The 18,419-nt window shown below is 38.8% G+C and overlaps 1 protein-coding gene across 1 annotated transcript; it reads right to left on the bottom strand.

Annotated features, from left to right (window-relative positions):
• Nucleotides 1-643: 643 nt before the first annotated feature.
• On the bottom strand, nucleotides 644-1,306 carry LOC148010577 (uncharacterized). Its single transcript, XM_087671052.1, has 3 exons — nucleotides 1,243-1,306; nucleotides 1,048-1,149; nucleotides 644-922 (listed from the first exon to the last, which is right to left on the bottom strand). Exons 1-3 carry the CDS (start codon nucleotides 1,285-1,287, stop codon nucleotides 683-685), a joined length of 387 nt encoding a protein of 128 aa, XP_087527178.1. The 5' UTR covers nucleotides 1,288-1,306; the 3' UTR covers nucleotides 644-682.
• Between the last annotated feature and the right edge of the window lie 17,113 nt (nucleotides 1,307-18,419).

Consider the following 18,419-nt stretch of genomic DNA (forward strand, 5'->3'; position numbering starts at 1 on the left):
AATATGGAGATAAGAATAACAAAAACCATGCTTTCAGTGAAGAGACTAACATATGATCATATCATACAATTTGTTGATGAAGGATGGGATACAAGGACAGAAGGAAAAATTATATGTAAGATAGATCAAGACTCTATAGCTTGTAAATATATGATTGCTACTCAAAATTTTATCCTTAGCTTTTACTATAGTCGATGGCATTTTGTTGGTAGTAGTCTAGTTGCTTTAGACCAGAATCTTAATGATTTCAGCAAGGATCCTATTGTGGATCTTGATATTTGGTTCAACGAGTATATTATTGCAATCTTAAAGATCAGAAAATCATGTACGCTACATCAAGTGAGGATGGATTTACAAAATGAAGACATTGAACTACCATGCTCCTTTGTATTCCAACTTGACAAGAAACGAGTAAGTTTTCACATCATATTATATCTACTTAGATGTATATCAAGATCTCACTTTCTAACTAACAAACATTTGTAATTTATTTTTTGCAGATATCGAAAAGGAGAGAAAATAAAATACACTGCAATGACATTCAAGAAAAGATATCTTTACTATCAATATAAAATACATGTACAAATTTTGTAGCAGATGTCTATCTACCATCTCTATGAGATATACAAGGGCTGAAGGGCAAATTTCTATATATGAAGGCCTACAAGGCGATATGGCAAAGCTATTTCTTTTTTGGAGAACTATCCTTTCTAGGAGTCCTTTTGCCTTTCTTTGATGTCTTGGGTATAGAAGGTGTTGAAGCTGTGGATTTGCCTTCCGTGGTTATAGGCACCGCATCTCCTTCATGGTGCAAATCCCCACCAATCTCTGTTGTTGGTTGTATACAATTGATTATCATATACTTCAAGAGCTTTGCTCTGATGTACCAAATATGCTCAGATGTATAGCAATCCTTCGAAAACTGTCACACATTTATAGAAAAAAGAGTTTTAGTTCATTATTGTTCTTACAATAGACTATATTTTTATCATCAATGGACTATTTGCAATTAATATCTATCTTAAAGTTTAGCATCTTTCATATTACCTTTACATGTTTATCATCATTAAGATAAACAAAGTTAACCATTCTTCTAGCATTTGCAATCACCCTCCAGCCACAAGAATGGCTATCATCCTGATGGGGACACTGCAACCACCAACACAAAGTAAAACTATAAAGAGGACGAATGGTAGTTCATAGAACAAACTCATGTTTCAATTATTTTAATGAATAACTTACTGCAACTTGTCTATATTGCATTGTTGCAAGCAAATCAGATGGCATAGGGGGTCTTTTCTCTAGCTCTTCAATTAATCTTTTGGCACCTCTGTATATAAAATATGTTGAAATTTAGAGTACTTACAAAAAAAAGAATTGAAATATCAAGGAGCCCTTGGATAATATAACTTACAATTTAGCATTTCCATGGCTTCCTTTCATAGAGTTGATTAAAAAGCATTGCTTATCCACAAGGTCTATTGCAATCAAGCTCCAATGAGAACTAAAAGCAATCATATCTCAACAAATTAGTAGGATAAAATCTCAAAAACTCTAATAGAATATTGAATCACTTACTTTTCATTATATGGAATTATAAGCAGCTCCAAAGTATCGAAGTCAATCAAATTGAGCCAGTGCTCAATAAAACTTGCATCAAGCTCATTCCTCATAAAGAATGAGATAGATGGATCAAAAACCTCAATTTTTTGTTGTATATCCAAAGGAAACTCATGCATTATACACCTAGAAAAGGCATAGAAATAGTGAGTATAAACAAGAAAAATCTTATTGCTAAAAAAATATCAAAAAGTATAAGTAATTATGGATGGACATACCTTAGGCCAGCAAGAATAAGACTGTCATTTACTTCTCTTCTTTTATCCTTAAGAATCTGAACACATGCAGTATCAAAGGAGATAACCTCAGTTCTTTTGCCTAAGTCACCAGGTAAGAAACAAAACACACTGAATCCTTTTGGATTAGTTGCTTCAAGAAGGGTGGCTAGCTCATTTTCAAAGGACTCTAGTTGCTCTATTTCCCTTTCTTCAACCCTTTGCCTCCTATACTCTCTCCATTTATCTGCTTGTTCCTCTTTAGCCTTCTCCTCTTTTTCATGTTGCCTTGTATCCTTCTCATGGGTGACATCCTCAACCCTGACACCAGAATCATCTTTCTTTCTTCTAGCTGGGGGCACATTAAGGATATTAAATGTCTTCATATCAGTGAGGGGAATTGGCTCAAGGACCTTTGAAAATCTATATCTTAGCCTCCTAAGAATTACCATGTCCTTGTCCATGAGTGTGAGCCTATGAGCATGAGCAGCACAAATGTAGGCATCTTGGAAAAACTCAATTAGAAAATCCTCTGTGGCTTCTTGTATACAATTAAGAGCTGTTCTTGTCCATCTGAAACTATCCAAACTATATCTGTCACAAATTTCCCTGACAAGCCTCTGAAAAGACAACTTTGGAATTGCATTGTCAAGAGCATTTACTGCCTTCCTAATCTCCCTTAGACACCTGACATTTTGAGAAAACCTTCTCCTTGGCTTTGACTTTCTAGAGAGCTTCTGAGGCTTTGAAGACTGATGAATCTTTGATGCTAAATCCCTAGGATCAATCTTCTCTTTTCTTGCTATTGCCTTAGTCCTAGCCATCTGCCAAAAAAACATATGTTACTTCTTCTCCAGCATGTAAAGCAAAACGCGAGTTCCAGACAAGAGTTATCTATGCTGCATGGCGTTTTCTCGTATCAGCTGAATTTTTCTCGAGCTGTCTAGTGAAACGCGAGTGTCAAGCAAGGCGCCTCCTTGCAGCTGCTTCTTTTCGCGTTTCACCGGACTTGTTGTCCATTGTGTCCAGTGAAACGCGAATTTAAGCCAGGAAACCTGCTTGAAGTACCTTATTTTCGCGTTTCACCGGACAGCTCATGAATAGCATAAAAATTGACAAAACCAAGAAAAAAGAGCTTTGATCCAAGGAAAGCTTTTAAGATTACTTAAAATATCCATAGAATTAGGGAGGAAAGAAACAGGCACCGAGAGCATGGAATTCTCAGATAAGTAATTATTTACAGCAGCATGGATTTCAGATACCTCATGCAGATCACAGTAAGATTTTCTTAAATATCCACAATATTAAGGAATGCTTTCACTGTGGAAAAAATTCTTTTGTAGTGGTCATGAGCTAATAATAACATAAAGGATTAAGGAAAAATATCAAAACAATGCATTAAATGGAGCTTGTTATTGAAAAGCAAGATGCAGAAACCATACCTTCTTCTTAGCTTGTTCTTCACAATCTCAGCCTAAAGATGACAATATGCTTGAAGGTTTGCTTTGTTGGGGAAGCAGTGAAATGCTTGGAGATTGGAAGAAAATGCGTGGAGACTGGAAGGAACACCAAAAACAAAGATGGAGTAGCGATGAAATGCGATGAAAGCTGAAGGCGGTGAATTTGCATGGACTCAACGTTCTTCGCAAAGTGTTAATAACACACGTGTGACGTACTCTCGCTTATCGGAATTTTTTATTTACTTGGAAAAGGGTTATTTAATACACGTAAAACGTATTTTTGGAAAAAGAGAATGCGCACGTCTTCTGAGGAGTTTATTACACTGTGTTAAGTCACACACGTGTATTTCCATTATTACACAAACTTTTTCGTTGGAACTATCACCACATGCTTAACGGTCGATATAAAAGCATTTCAAACCCATTTCTCCGACATTGTCTTCTTCTCTGCCAAAATTTCGTCTCGACTTCCCTTCAAGGTCCTTACATCCTGTGTGGAGAGCAGTTCAACAATCTTTGATAGGTAACAATTTTTTTTATCACAAGCATTTTAACAAAATAAATTTGATTAATATAGAAAGAATGTTTTATAACACTTAAACAATTAAAGATGTTATGTGCTTTCTATCTTTCAAATGCAGCATATCTTTTCCAAAAATGATTATATCATCAATTTGTGTGTTTCCATAGAATTTATTTATTGTTCATGTTTCTTTTCTTCATTTGCAATTTTTGACAAGTAAAACGCGAGACAATGTCTCTGTTGATGATATTTTTCTTAGTATCGCGTTTCACCGGCCACATTTTAGAATAATTTTTGTCTTCAAGCTAGTGTCTGATGAAACGCGATTCCTTCACAGGCATTTGCCTTACACACTTGAATTTTCGCGTTTCACCGGTCAACTAAAAAAATTCTCCTGTTTTGATTTTTTTGTCTTGGAAAATCAATGTTGGGGCCTCTTTCCATGATATCATCTTGTTTTATTGGATATTGGTTCTTTTCTGCTTTTTTTTTTCAGGGATAAATATTTTTCTGGTCAAAATGACAAAGAGGAAGCTATCTCTGGAAGGAATGGATGAGGAGGAGATAATTGAGACATCTGATGATAGGCTCTTTGATTTTTTACACATCACTGGAAATTCTTCCAAGTTTTGCTATATCAGGGAAATTTTCAATGTTCCTTTTGATTTGAAGGAGTTATTAGAGGATCTTGATGATAAACTTAAGGAGTACAGATGTTTTTATGATAGACATGTGCAAGGTTTGGAAGTCAATGGATTTGTTCATTATAGTGATGTCATGGGAGCCACCAATACATCCAGGTCAACTTTGCTCGGTAGGTTCAACCTCATTGATGAGGAATTCAGAAAGAAAGAAACATGTTGCCCTTTCCACAGGTATCAACACCAATGCCTTCTAATCCACAAGGACGTTGGATTTATTGTGTATCTTCAGTACATGGAAAATTCTTCTCCAGATATAGACCAACAGAGAAAGCTAGAGGATATTGCAAGTATGGATAAGGAGGTCGAAGAGAAGGAGGAGATGTTCCAAGAAGATGTTGAGAATCAACTTGTCCAAGGTTTTGATGTAGGTTTATTCAAGAGTGACAATATCACAATGGTGGAAGAAAAGGAGATTGAGCCAAGTGCACAGGTTGATGAAGAAGGTCCTCTTGCCTGTGTTCCAACATTTCCCACTTATCTTATCAACAAGAAGAGATATGTGTTGCTAAATGATATTCAACATCTTTTTGATCTTAGAGAAGATTATTGCTTAGCAATCCTTGCAGGTTGGGGCAAAAATGACATGAATTTTATAGGTTATGAACAAGAACCACTAGCAAGTCTTGATGTTGAGGGAGAGAATTTCCAAGATAGCTCTATAGCCTTACATACATGTATTAATCAGATCATAGAATACGAAAAGGGGGGGCTACCTACAGAAGAAGAGTTCTTGCAAGTCCAGAAGAAACTTCATATTGATGATGTAGGGTATGAAGAGAGATTGAAGTCACCATCAGATGAGAAGCCCAAGAGTTCAATAAATCTTTATGATGATAGTCTTCTTGAAGAAGATGAACACCCTAAGGTATGAAATATAATTCGAAGTTACCCATTGAGTTTATGTTAGACTTTATTATGCATTATAGATAAATATCTTATATCTTGTACTGTTGTGGTTTGTTCTATAGATTGAGATTGAAGATCTGGACAACTTTCTTGGAAGGGCCAAGGGCTCTAGGCCAATGAAGCTTGGAAAAAATCAAAGCCTTGGCCATTATATTGGAAACTTAAACAATCAAACAATTGTAATATATCATAGTAGATTGTCAAGCTCTCCAAGTCTACCAATGATGGCTTTGAGAGCTATCTCAAAGGTTATTGAATCTCAGAGGTTTGGACAAGATCATTTTGGTGGAGAAGGAAGAAGCCATAAGAGTTTTTGGCTTTATGCCTGGATACAGTGGATCTAGAGCTGGATATTTTGGAGTTCTTGGCTCCTATTTGCTCTCTTATGTAGGAGATAGTAAGAATTTGAAGCTTCTTCCGGGCTATCGAAAACAAGAGTTTTTGAAATACAGAGGTCTTATTGAGTGGGATGAAACAAAAGATTCCTCTAGAGGCCCTGTCGAGCTACCTGAAACCAAGGACTCCACTGAAGGCCCTGTTGAGGTGCCTGAAACTAAGGACTCTTCTGCAACACAATCAGACTAGAAGATGCCAAAGATTAAGGGTTTCTTGAAACCCATCTTTTCCCAACTCTTTGTTTGGTTTGTAACCATTCTGTAAATCTTTGCTTTGCGCAAGAATTTAAATATCTATCTTTTCTTCTTTGGGTAACAATTTGTATAGTCCTTGCTAAAGATGATGTATTGCTTGATGTGGTTGTATCTTTAAGCTTGAATTTATGCCAAATTTGTCGATAGAACCATTGAAAGACCTCTAATAAACTGTTGGCTTTGTGTCTTCCACCTCCATGTCTTGTATGTCTGAAATATTTTGTTCTTGCTTGATAATGTGATTTTTCCATACCTTGGGTTGACCAGATAGATAGAGATCCATATTGTTTAATAAAGTATGGAGCATGGTTGTATAGAATATGCTGCATAGTCAACAAATAAGGAAAGTTATTAAAAAACATTATATGAGTTCGACAATGAAGAAACAAACATATACAAACTTCTTACCATATAGTGAGTAAAGTGTTGATCACCCCAAGCTTCTGTCATCGCCTTTTTGAAAAGGTTCAATTGGTTTTTAAAGTCTTTGAGATCATCGTCATTCCATTCAGTCTTATCACAATAAAAAAACACTTTGTCTAGTGTTTCCCAAACTTTAGCTTTTCTATTTCGAGCTTGTCCATTATCAGTGTGATCCTTAACTGCATTATGTAGGGATTTCCACTGATTAAATTTAATAGTTGAGCCACCATTTCTCGAGTTTATCTTGCCAAGTCTCCCATGAAAGCCTAGAAACCTTCTAGCCTTCACTCCACCAATAGATGGTTTTTTTGGGACACAATTACCATCCTTAGACTTTTGAAGATCTGGTTCAATAACAACATTGCCACCATGCAAACCAATTGCAGAGAGAACTTTTTCAACCTTTGTTATAGCATCTGTTCTAGTTGATAATGGCTTCAACTTCCATGCAAATCCTATATAGAGATGAACAAGCTTTTCGATTATCCTGCAAAGTGCATGAAGTGTACAAATATGGGCATTCGCTAAAGGAATGTCCAAGACTGGTTTAAACTGTGGATCCTTATTGTGCCTAGAGGGAGCTCTATTCCAATTGCTTGAGTTTAACTCTACAGCTGGTGACATGCAGTATAAGCAAGGAGATCTCGAGTTAGCTCCCTTTGATACATTATACATACATTTGAGTGTCTTTAGGTCACCAGCTATGTGCCACTCAATCCTGTAGTTCCCTAATCCTTCAACAAATAGCTCTTCTCCTGCTTGTTGCCTTTGAATAACATTAGGTATTGATGTTTGATGAAAAACCCAATATAGTATATCAAAATTCTCAGTATCTACCTCAAATGCTCCTAGCCACCAGATGTTATATTCAGATTGAACACTAAATGATGTTGAGTGATTGCAATGACTTGACGAAAGTGCTCTATTCATCAAGGTGATAGAGATTCTCTCCAATTTTTTACATTTCAGAATCTCACTTTCATCAAGTTTAATCACAAATCTAGCCACTCCCTGTGCCTCAACTACTGACAAGTCATAAAATTTGATCATTAAGCATTGTAGGGTGGGCAAGTCAAGGAAAATATTGTTAAATTCATTGAATGTAACCTCCTTTTTCTTGCCCTTGAAGCTAGCCTTGATATGAAAAGGCTCACCTAGAATCTCCATCACTTTGTTATTAACTCTCTGTCTGATAGTCCTAACCACAAATGGTTTCGGAAGTATGCAATTGTGTACCTGTCCTTGCTTCATATTTGATTGTAAAAGTTGGAAAAGTTGCATATAAGCATCTCGACTGATACCAATACTATCCAGTGTCTTCTGTACTAACTCAGAATCCAAAGAATGATCCTTCACAAATGACTCCAAGCATTGTTTCTTTGCCTTTTTAAATTTCTTCTTCTCCAAAATATCCTTTGAAACCACTGAAGGAAGAAGATGATAATAAAACTGAGCTGCTTTTAAAGAATCTCTTTCACTTGCATTTGGTTGTAGAAGAGATCTAAGCAAAATTAACATCACAAATCAATGCAAGTAGTTTAAATAAAGCCATATTTAAGATTTTTCAAGTGAAAAAAAATATACCTTGCTGCTTGGATTCTTTTACCACAGCCTCCTCCTCCTCATTTGAGATTCTCAATATTTTTAAGAGCTCTTTGTCGATTTCGAAGGCCTAATAAAGTTTGCTTTTGTTGATAAGCTTTGATACGCTTTTCCAATGAATGAATTTTTTGTTGACAATCCTCTAGCTTCTGCAACAACTCTATATTGTGTTTCATCAAAAGATGATTCTCTAGTCCAAGGATATCCTTTTCTGCAACAAGATTAAGTGTATAACCTAAAAATCCATTGTAGCCATCGCCAATAAACCTCATTAATGACGAGCTATTATAGAAAGGAGGAGTGCTATTTCTGCTAGGATCTTTGGGATATAGCTTTCCATCTAACCAAAGATCAATATTCTTCTTTCCTTCAAACTTCAGTATATGTTTCATAGACTCTGTAACCGTGATAGATTTTGTTCTCTTTCTTATCGGTTCATACTCACTGTCCAACTCAATATGAAGATGATAGAGAGGTCTTTTATGAGAGCTACAGAGATCATTAGATGATTGATCCATAGCTGAGTTACAGAGATCATTGGGTGATTGATCCATAGCTAAGGATATGATTAGAAGCAAGAACGAAAACAAAGAAGAGACTAATAAGGAGGAGAAAAAAAGAAGAGAGAAACGATGGAGAAACGATGGAGGGAGGCAATCGAGTATCCACCAAAATTCAAATTGAATATTACTTTTCACTTTAATGAGGAGAGGTAAGATCTTCATTATGACAACCTTGCCAACTTTATGGCGACCTAGATTTCTAGGTTTGATGTGACCACGAGAATATCACGACAATGACTTATTAACGAATTTTGATATTTTAACTTACCAAAATATAAACCTTTTAAAAATTCTATAAAATGATTTTATTTCGTAAATTGTTTTCTCTCTCTAGGATCTCTTACAGGGCATTTTCGAGACCTCAAAACTCCCCTAATGTTTTTGGCCTCCATCTCTCTTCTTGTCTCTTGAGTGAGCTTCTCCTTGTGCATTCTGTGTGTGTTCGGCGCAGCATCTTGAGCAACCCCCTCCACCACGCGATTCTTGACATGGTATCAGAGCCGCGCCATTGAGAGAGGCTGATTTCGAAGGTTGAAACAAAGGAGAAGAAGCAAGGTTCGAGCAAGCAAGCCACGGGTAAGAAGCTCTCCCATCCTTCAACTCTTTCTCTTGGATAGTACCTGTGGAGGCACCGGAAGCAGGGCAGAGCAAAAATCTCAGATTGCAGTGAGATTTGGTGTGCGCGAAGAGCGATGTGTATTCTGTAGATTAAGCCCTTTAGGGCATTTCCGCAGTTATTTTGGGCATCTGAGGCCGTTTCAGGGCCCGTTTTAGAGCCGCAAGGTTGCGGACAACAGTTTCAGGGTACGCTGTGACTTCGACTGTATTGACTGAAAGTGGGTGCGCAGGTTACAGATTTCAGATCTGTAAGTTCAAAGGTGTTTATCAGTGAGTAAACACAAGGTTTATCTGCAAACAGGTTGCAGATTGCATGTATTGTTGAGCAGACAGTGAAAAAGGCTGTCTGGTGTATTGCTGTGCACTACAGGTTCAGCGTTGCAGAAGATTTGCTTGCTGTTGGTATTAATTTTGTGATAATGGCAGAGAATAGTGGAAGCCCCATCATTGAGAAGCTCGACAAGAACAACTACCCATCATGGAAGTTCCGTGTCACGAACTTCCTTATTGGAAAAGGCCTCTACGAGTTCGTTTCAGGTGAAGAAAAGGAGCCGGAGATGAGTGATCCTCCAACTGCAGAAGAGACAAAGGCACGAAAAGGATGGAATGCAAAGGATAAAAAGGTCATGTATTGGTTGTCTGCAGTAATTGACAATAATATGCTGGGACACATTAGAAATGCAGAGAATTCATATGCAGCTTGGACCATACTTGAAAGTATGTTTTCTGTAAATACAAAGGCACGAAAGATTCAACTCAAGCAAGAGTTGAATACATTAAAGAAAGGAAAGATGTCTATCAATGAGTATGCACTGAAGGTAAGAAGCATTGCAGATGCATTGGCAGCGATTGATGCAATGCCCGATGATGATGATTTGGTGTCGTCTACCTTGGGTGGACTTAACAATGAAAAGGCTTGGAAGTCTTTTGTAACTTCCGTATATGTCAGAAAGCCATTTCCAGATTTCGATGAGTTGGTCTCTCTAATGATCACTGAAGAAATCAACATGCAGAGTGAGACATCTGAAAGAAGTGGTGAATAGGTCCAGGCTTTCTACTCCAGTTCAGGAAGGGGACGTGGTAGGTTCTCTTCAAGAGGCCGTGGTACAGGACGTGGTAGTGATAACTAGCAAAATAGATTGAATCAGCAATTTGGCGATATGCAGGTTTCAGGAGGTCGTGGTAATTTTAGAGGCAGGGGGAGCTTTAGAGGAAGAGGTGGATGGCAGAACAGAGGTTCTAACAACTCTGGTATTGTGTGCCACTACTGTGGCAAAACAGGTCATATTGCAGCCCAATGTTATGCTAAGAGAGATGATATCCGAAGTGGTAAGTTGCAGCAAGGAAACTATGCATCGTCTTCACGACAGAATGAAGACAAAAATGAACGTTTGTTCGTTATGCAGCATATGCTGAATGCTATTACAGGAAAGGGAACACATGAAGATGTTTGGTATGTTGATTCAGGTGCATCCAATCATATGACCAGCCATGCAGAATGGTTTGGAGAGATGCAGGATTTGCAGAATGCAGGTTATGTGCAGACGGGTGATGACTCATGCCACCCAATTTCACACATTGGAAAAGTTCCCTTGTCCTTGCATGATGGTAAGACAAAGAGTCTTTCAGATGTATTACATGTGCCATCTATTACAAAGAACTTGGTGTCAGTCGGTCAAATGGTAGAGCAAGGGCTGCAAGTCAGATTTAATGCAAAGGGCTGCTTTGTAGAAGACTTCAATGACAAGTGCAGGTTGGTAGCAAAGGGAAGTAGAGTTGGACGTATGTTCACTCTAGATGCTGGAATTCCTACTATGAATGCTACTATGTATGCCAAAGAAAAAGGTGTTGTTGCAGACATTGAAATTTGGCACAAACGCATTGGACATGCAAATGTACAAAGGCTGAAATCAATGCAATCCAAAGGGTTGGTTACAGGTTTGCCTACATTTAAAGTTGCATAATTTCAGAAGGTATGTGAAGCATGTCAGTTTGGTAAGCAAGCAAGACAACCCTTTTCACATGACAGAGATGTAAGTAGAAATATCCTTGATGTTGTGCATACAGACATTTGGGGGCCTACACAAAATGTATCTCTTGGAGGTAGTTCATACTTCGTCACATTCATTGATGATTGTTCTAGAAAGCTATGGGTATATTTTATGAAGGAAAAGAGTGAAGCTTTTGAGCACTTTAGAACTTTCAAGGCTGCAGTTGAAAGAGAAACAGGCTTGAAAGTAAAGTGCTTGAGGTCAGATGGAGGGGGAGAGTACCTCTCAAATGAGTTCAGTGATTTTCTGAGGTCTCATAGGATAAAGAGACAGTTCACATGCAGGTATACCCCACAGCAAAATGGGGTTGCAAAAAGGAAAAACAGGCATATTGCAGAAGTTGCACGTGCCTTGATGGCTGAAAAGAATATGCCTAAGCATTTTTGGTCTGAGGCTGTTCATACTGCTGTTTATATTATGAACAGAACTCCCACAGCTGCAGTTCATGGTATGACCCCCGAAGAATGTTTTACAGGTAAGAAGCCTGATGTTTCACACTTGAAAGTATTTGGCTACATTGCGTATGTTCATGTGCCAGATGAGTTGCAGAAGAAACTGGATCCAAAGGCTGAAAAGTGTGTCTTTATTGGATACTCTTTAGAGCAGAAAGGGTATCGCTGTTACAACCCTGTCACATGTAAGTTCAGAGTGAGCAGGGATGTCATCTTTGATGAAATGAGCAGTTGGTATGCATCTAGTGGTGATGCATTGGATGTTGATGATGATCATGACACTCATGTGTAGGCTGAAAAGCAAGAATCACGAACTCTTAGTGGACCAGAGACATCATCTAGTAGTCCTTGGTCTGGGAGACTAAGGAGTACCTCTACATCTTCGGGTGCATCTAGTAGCACTACAAGTAAAGACAAAGGAAAGAATAAAGTGTCAGAAGGCATTGATGCAGTTCTTGATGGAGACTCCAGTGGCTCAGAGAGCTTGGATGATGAGCTTGGCATTCCTTCAGTGAGGACTCCAGGTGTGCAAAGAGCACGCGTTAATGCAAAGACTCCATTGAGTGATCCAGTGGTACACAGGTCTAGCAGGGTGAGATACCCTGTTAAAAGATTTGGCTTTGAAGGTTATGCAGCTCACCATTATGCTTATATGGTGAAACTAGTTGAGGATGTTGAGCCCACATGTTTTGAGGAGGCTGTTGGTCATGCTCATTGGGATGCAGCAATGGATGAGGAGATGGCTGCATTAGAGGCCAATAAGACTTGGGATCTAGTATCATTGCCGAAGGGAAAGAAAGCTATTGGATGTAAGTGGGTTTATAAGATTAAGCACAATGCAGATGGTTCTATTAGCAGGTACAAAGCTAGGCTGGTTGCAAAAGGCTATGCCCAGACATATGGCATAGATTATGATGAAACCTTCAGTCCAGTTGCTAGGATGGCAACTGTCAGATGTGTGATTGCTTTGACAGCAGCCAAAGGTTGGAGGTTGCAGCAAATGGATGTAAAGAATGCCTTCTTGCATGGTGATTTGCAGGAAGAAGTGTATATGGATCAGCCAGCAGGTTATGAAGATTTAGAGCATCCCACATATGTGTGCAGGTTGAAGAAGGCACTCTATGGGCTCAAGCAAGCACCTAAAGCATGGTCTGACAAGATTAGAGAGTATCTTGTCAATATTGGCTTTTATGTTTCTGATGCTAATCACTCACTTTATGTGAGAAAGGGAGATGCAGGTTTGGTCATCATAGTCATCTATGTGGATGACTTGATTATTACAGGTGATAGTGATAGTGAAATTGCTGAAGTCAAGGGCTGTTTGAAGATGAAGTTTGAGATGAAGGATTTAGGTGAGCTAAGGTACTTCCTTGGTATTGAGGTGATCAGATGTGATGATGGTATATGGCTGTCCCAAAGACAGTATGGCTTGGATATGTTGTCCAAGTATGGTATGACTGCATGCAAACCACTTTCAGTCCCGTTGGAGCAGAATGTAAAGCTGAGTGCTGATGTTGGGGATGAGATAGAAGACCCTACTATGTTCAGGAGGATAGTGGAGAGTTTGATCTACATGACCATTACAAGGCCAGACTTGAGCTATGCTGTTGGTCTTGTGAGTCAGTTTATGCAAGTACCTAGAAAGCCACATTTGGATGCAGTCAGACGCATATTGAGATATGTGAAGTCCACATTAGATTATGGACTTTTCTATGAGGCAGGTACAGATGTACAGGTGTTTGGATACACAGATGCAGATTGGGCTGGTAGTATGTCTGATAGAAGATCTACCAGTGGATATATGTTCTCTCTTGGTAGTGCAGCAGTTGCATGGAGCAGCAAAAAGCAATCTGCAGAAGCTTTGTCGAGTACAGAGGCTGAGTATAGAGGTGCTGCTGTTGCAGCATGTGAGGTAGTATGGCTGCAAAAGCTATTGGCTGATTTGGATGTGCAAGTGGAAGGTCCAGTTGTCATTTATTGTGACAACATGAGCAATATACAGTTGGCTAGGAACCCTGTGTTCCATGCCAGGACAAAACATATTGAGGTACACTACCACTTTGTGAGAGAGAAGGTACTAGCAGGTGAGATTGACTTGGTGTATGTTAGCACACGGGATCAGATAGCTGACATCTTCACGAAGGCATTGGGTACAGAGAAGCTTCAAAAGTTTCGAAGCTTACTTGGAGTTGCAGAGATGCAGTTGAGCTTGAGGGGGAGTGTTGAGATGACAAGCTCAACACATGCGGACATTGATGATGGACCGCCTGGTTAGATGGGTTCACACGTCTACACTTAGCACGTCGGTGGTCATTATGACTCTCACATGGCCACTGACTCATTACTTATTATATTCAGGTTGTTACACCTATTTACAGCTGGCATAGTTATAGCGCCAGTCGACTAATGTAGTCGGTTATGCATTGTTTGACTTAGTAGGCCACTTTCCTTTTATGTTGTATCTTATCTATACTTTGTGTACATTGTAAAGAGTGTGGAAGAAGAAGAAGAAATCAGCAAGAAAACGTTTTGGCCTCCATCTCTCTTCTTGTCTCTTGAGTGAGCTTCTCCTTGTGCATTCTGTGTGTGTTCAGCGCAGCATCTTGAGCAACCCCCTCCACCACGCGATTCTTGACACTTGAGAAGCACTAAACTGAATCTTGGTTGGAATAAAATGGGCTACCTTGGTGAGTCTGTCAACCACCACATAAATAATATTCCATCCCTTCTTGGTAGTAGGTAAGCCAGTAATGAAATCCATAGTAATATGAGTCCATTTACCCGTAGGAATAGGCAATGGCTATAACAAACCTCCTGGCTTATGGGTGCTGTCCTTATTTTGCTAACAAAGCATACACTTCATAACAAAGTCCTTGACATCTTTCCACAGTCCTTTCCAATAAAAGCTTTTACTGATCCTGTCATAGGTCTTGAAAACTCCTAAATGTCCAGCTAGAGGCGAAGAATGTAGCTCCTCCATAATTTTCCGCTTAAAAGAGGAAGTAGAGGGAATAACAATCTTGCCTTTCAACCAAATAAGACCATTTTTAAGCTGGTAATGTAAGTTTTCTTCCATAAGGCCTTGCTATAATTTCTGAAAGATTTGGCTTAATTCCTCATCTACAAGATAGGCCTCCTGTAATTCTTCAATCTAGTCATTATACAATTCTGTCATAACTGAAACTTTGCAGGCCCACATACGAGAAAGAGATAATACCATTTTTAAGCTGGTAATGCAAGTTTTCTTCCATAAGGCCTTGCTGTAATTTCTGAAAGATTTGGCTTAATTCCTCATCTAGAAGATAGGCCTCCTGTAATTCTTCAATCTAGTCATTATGCAATTCTGTCATAACTGAAACTTTGCAGGCCCACATACGAGAAAGAGAATCAGCCACTATGTTATCTTTGCCCCTTGTATGAGTGATGTCAAAATTATAATTCTGTAATGTAGCTACCCAACGACGTTGCTTTGGAGTAAGATTAGACTGAGTAAGGAAATACTTAAGTACCCTGTGATCACTATGTACTCTGAATCGGCTGCCATATAAGTAATGGTGCCACTTCTTGATTGCATGCAAGATAGCCAACATCTCCTGGTCATAAATATTCATGGCCATTTCTTTGTCTATAAGCTTATGGCTCTCAAATGCAATTACTCCATGCTCCTGAAGCAAAATAGCCCCAATGCCACGGCCACTAGCATCACACTGTATAGTAAATTCTTTGGAGAAGTCCGGGCATACTAAGATAGGAGCAGAGATAAGGAGTTCCTTTAATTGGTTGAAGCTGCTATCTGCAAGAGCATCCCAAAAGAAAGCCTCCTTCTTCAACCTGTCAGTCAAAGGAGCTGCAATTGCCGCATAATGCTTAATAAATCGGCAATAGAATGAAGATAAACCAAGGAATCCTCTAAGAGAGGTAGTAGTAGTAGGCGTTGGCCAATCTCTTATGCATTGCACCTTCTTGGGATCAGCCTATATTCCTTTTTCACTAACAATATGTCCCAAGTATTCCACTTCAGTCTGCATGAAAGAACACTTCTTCTCCTTAGCAAAAAGCCTATGATGTCTCAATACATCAAAAACCCTCCTCATATGTGCCAAGTGATCCTGTAAAGTCTTTCTATATATCAAGATGTCATCAAAGAACACCAAGACAAATTGAAAGAGGAAAGGTTGTAAAATCTTATTCATTAGGCTTTGGAAGGTAGTTGGAGCCTTTGTAAGCCCAAATGGCATCACTAAGAAATGGTAGAGCCCACGATCAGTCCTGAAAGCAGTCTTGACTTCATCACCCTCTCGCATGCGAATCTGATGATACCCTGAACTCAAATCAATCTTCGTAAAAAATTGAGCCCCCTTAAGCTCATCAAGCAAATCTTCAATCTTGGGTATAGGATACCTATTCTTCACTGTGATCTTATTGAGATCCCTGTAGTCAATGCACATTCTGAAAGATCCATCTTTCTTTTTGACTAATAGGACTGGGGATGCATAAGGTGAAGAACTTGGCTCAATGAATCCCATTTCAAGGAGTTCCTTGATTTTCTTGGCTACTTCCTCTCATTTACACTTTGATAATTTGTAAGGTTGCTTATTGATTGTATAATGAGTTGGGCTTCAAATCAATGGGGTGATCCACTGCTCTCTTAGGAGGCAATGAAGTAGATAATTCAAACAGATCTCTATACTCCTCAAGAAGAGCTGTCAAGGCTGGATGGTTTGCTGAATTATTGGGCTGATCCTGTGTTTCTTTATTCAAATGCAAAACAAATATTTGTGAGCGCTTCTTGTACTCTCTTTTGAGTTGTTGAATGGTGATAAGCTGAAAATATGATCTACTAGGAATTCCCTGTAAATGGATAGGCTGTCCATTGGAGATAAACTCCATATACAACTGTGAGAAATCCATAGTGATCCTGTCTAGTGTCATCAACCAATCACAACCAAGTACAATATCTATAGGCCCCATTTCCAGAGTGATCACGTTTACCTTGGCTTCAAAATTTTCAGCCAACTGTAAAGAAACCTGTGGGCAAATCTGTGTACTGATTTCCTCTTCACCATTAGCCACTTGAACTCTAATGGGTTGCTATAAATCTATGGGAACACAATTTATCTTGTCCATGATGGACTTATTCACAAAACTATGAGTACTGCCACTATCTATCAGGATGAACACTAGCTTTCCACATATGCTTCCCTTCATACAGAGTGTATTAGGGCTCTTAGATCATGTCCAAGCATCCATAGAGATAGAACAATTAGTGGCAACAAGCGACTCATCACAAGTTCCACCTGGATCAAACAGAACACTTCCACCTGGATTAAAAGGAAAAGAGTCGGTCGGATCATAAAATAATCCTTCCCAACTTCCTCCTCAAGATCTTCATTTTCAGCATTAAGTGCCATTGCATTAGTTTCATCTATATCATCTTCAAAATCCTCAAAAACCAACATACTCTGGAGCTTGGGTTTGACATTTTTGTATACACACTTTGAGGCATGATCAGGTGTATACTTTTCCCCACACTTGAAGCATAAGCCTTTGTCCTTCCTTTCTTTATAAAGATCCATAGGAATAGATTTAGGATTTGTATTAGCTGAGATGAACTTAGACTTGCTGTCCCCCTGTTTGAAATCAACTCTTGGACTGTTTGTTGTCCTGAAATTACTTTAAGGCCTAGAAGCATTGAATGGAGGATAAGTTGGTATCCATAAGCTCCCATTTGGCACATGATTACTGCCATAAGTGTTACCAACTTGCCCCTGCTTTAAAATAGTCCTTGGCTGTCCAAAACCAGGCTGAAATGAAGATTCTTTTCTATACTTTCTTCCATAGCACTCCGCAATCTCAATAGCCTTAAAGAGTGAAGTAGGATTTTGTGCTATAACATCAGCTGATAAAGATGGCTCCAAACCATACATAAACTTGTAAAGCTTAGCCTCATCACTGATGCTTTCCATATACATGGTCAGGTTGAGGAATTGGTTAGTGTATTCTCTTACAATTAGGCCCCTTTGTTCCAAACCATACCATCTCCATGCTAATTTCTCTTTCTCAAGAGGAGAAACAAACACTTCAGCCATAAGTGCCTTGAAAGCTTCCCAATTCTCTACAAGTATGTTTTTTTTTTTAATATACCGCCACCAAGTATGGGCACATCCCTCCAAATGCAAGGAAGCAAAGTGAATATTCATGTCATCAGTTTTAGGGAATATGTCAAAGTAGGACTCCATCTTAGAGGTCCACTCCTCTAAATCAGATGGTGAAGATGATTGACCATTAAATTTGGCTAGAACAATTTTGTCCTTAAGCTCTCTTTCATGAAAGGGTTGTTGTCCCAAAATTGGTTGATAATGATTACCAAGTACAGAACCTCCAAATTGAGACGAAAATCTTCCAACATGTGGCTGAGAATTACTATGCAATCTTCCTATTGGTAAAGCACCCCTAGAATTGTGAGTATTTAGTCCAAAAGCTTGAGGATTGGCTCCATTCAAACTGCCCAAATAGTCATCATGCCTTTGTGAAGCCTCTCCTACTTCATATTGACTATTTGGAATGCCTCTTCTTCCAATAATCCCATATCCATGACCATTTTGGTTAGATGGCTGAAGTGGGACTGAAGG

The sequence above is a fragment of the Lygodium microphyllum genome, chromosome 29 (genome assembly GCF_053477565.2).
Source record: "Lygodium microphyllum isolate KBCC chromosome 29, Lygodium_microphyllum_v1.1.10, whole genome shotgun sequence".
Lineage (NCBI taxonomy): Eukaryota > Viridiplantae > Streptophyta > Polypodiopsida > Schizaeales > Lygodiaceae > Lygodium > Lygodium microphyllum.

Excerpts from the sequence above, each read along its gene's own strand:
- LOC148010577 (XM_087671052.1), bottom strand. The coding sequence starts at position 1,287 with ATGCCATCTGATTTGCTTGCAACAATGCAATATAGACAAGTTGCA. Across the intron at positions 1,150-1,242 it reads TGCAATATAGACAAGTTGCA|TGTCCCCATCAGGATGATAG; the intron begins GTAAGTTATTCA and ends TGGTGGTTGCAG. Across the intron at positions 923-1,047 it reads ATGATGATAAACATGTAAAG|TTTTCGAAGGATTGCTATAC; the intron begins GTAATATGAAAG and ends AATGTGTGACAG.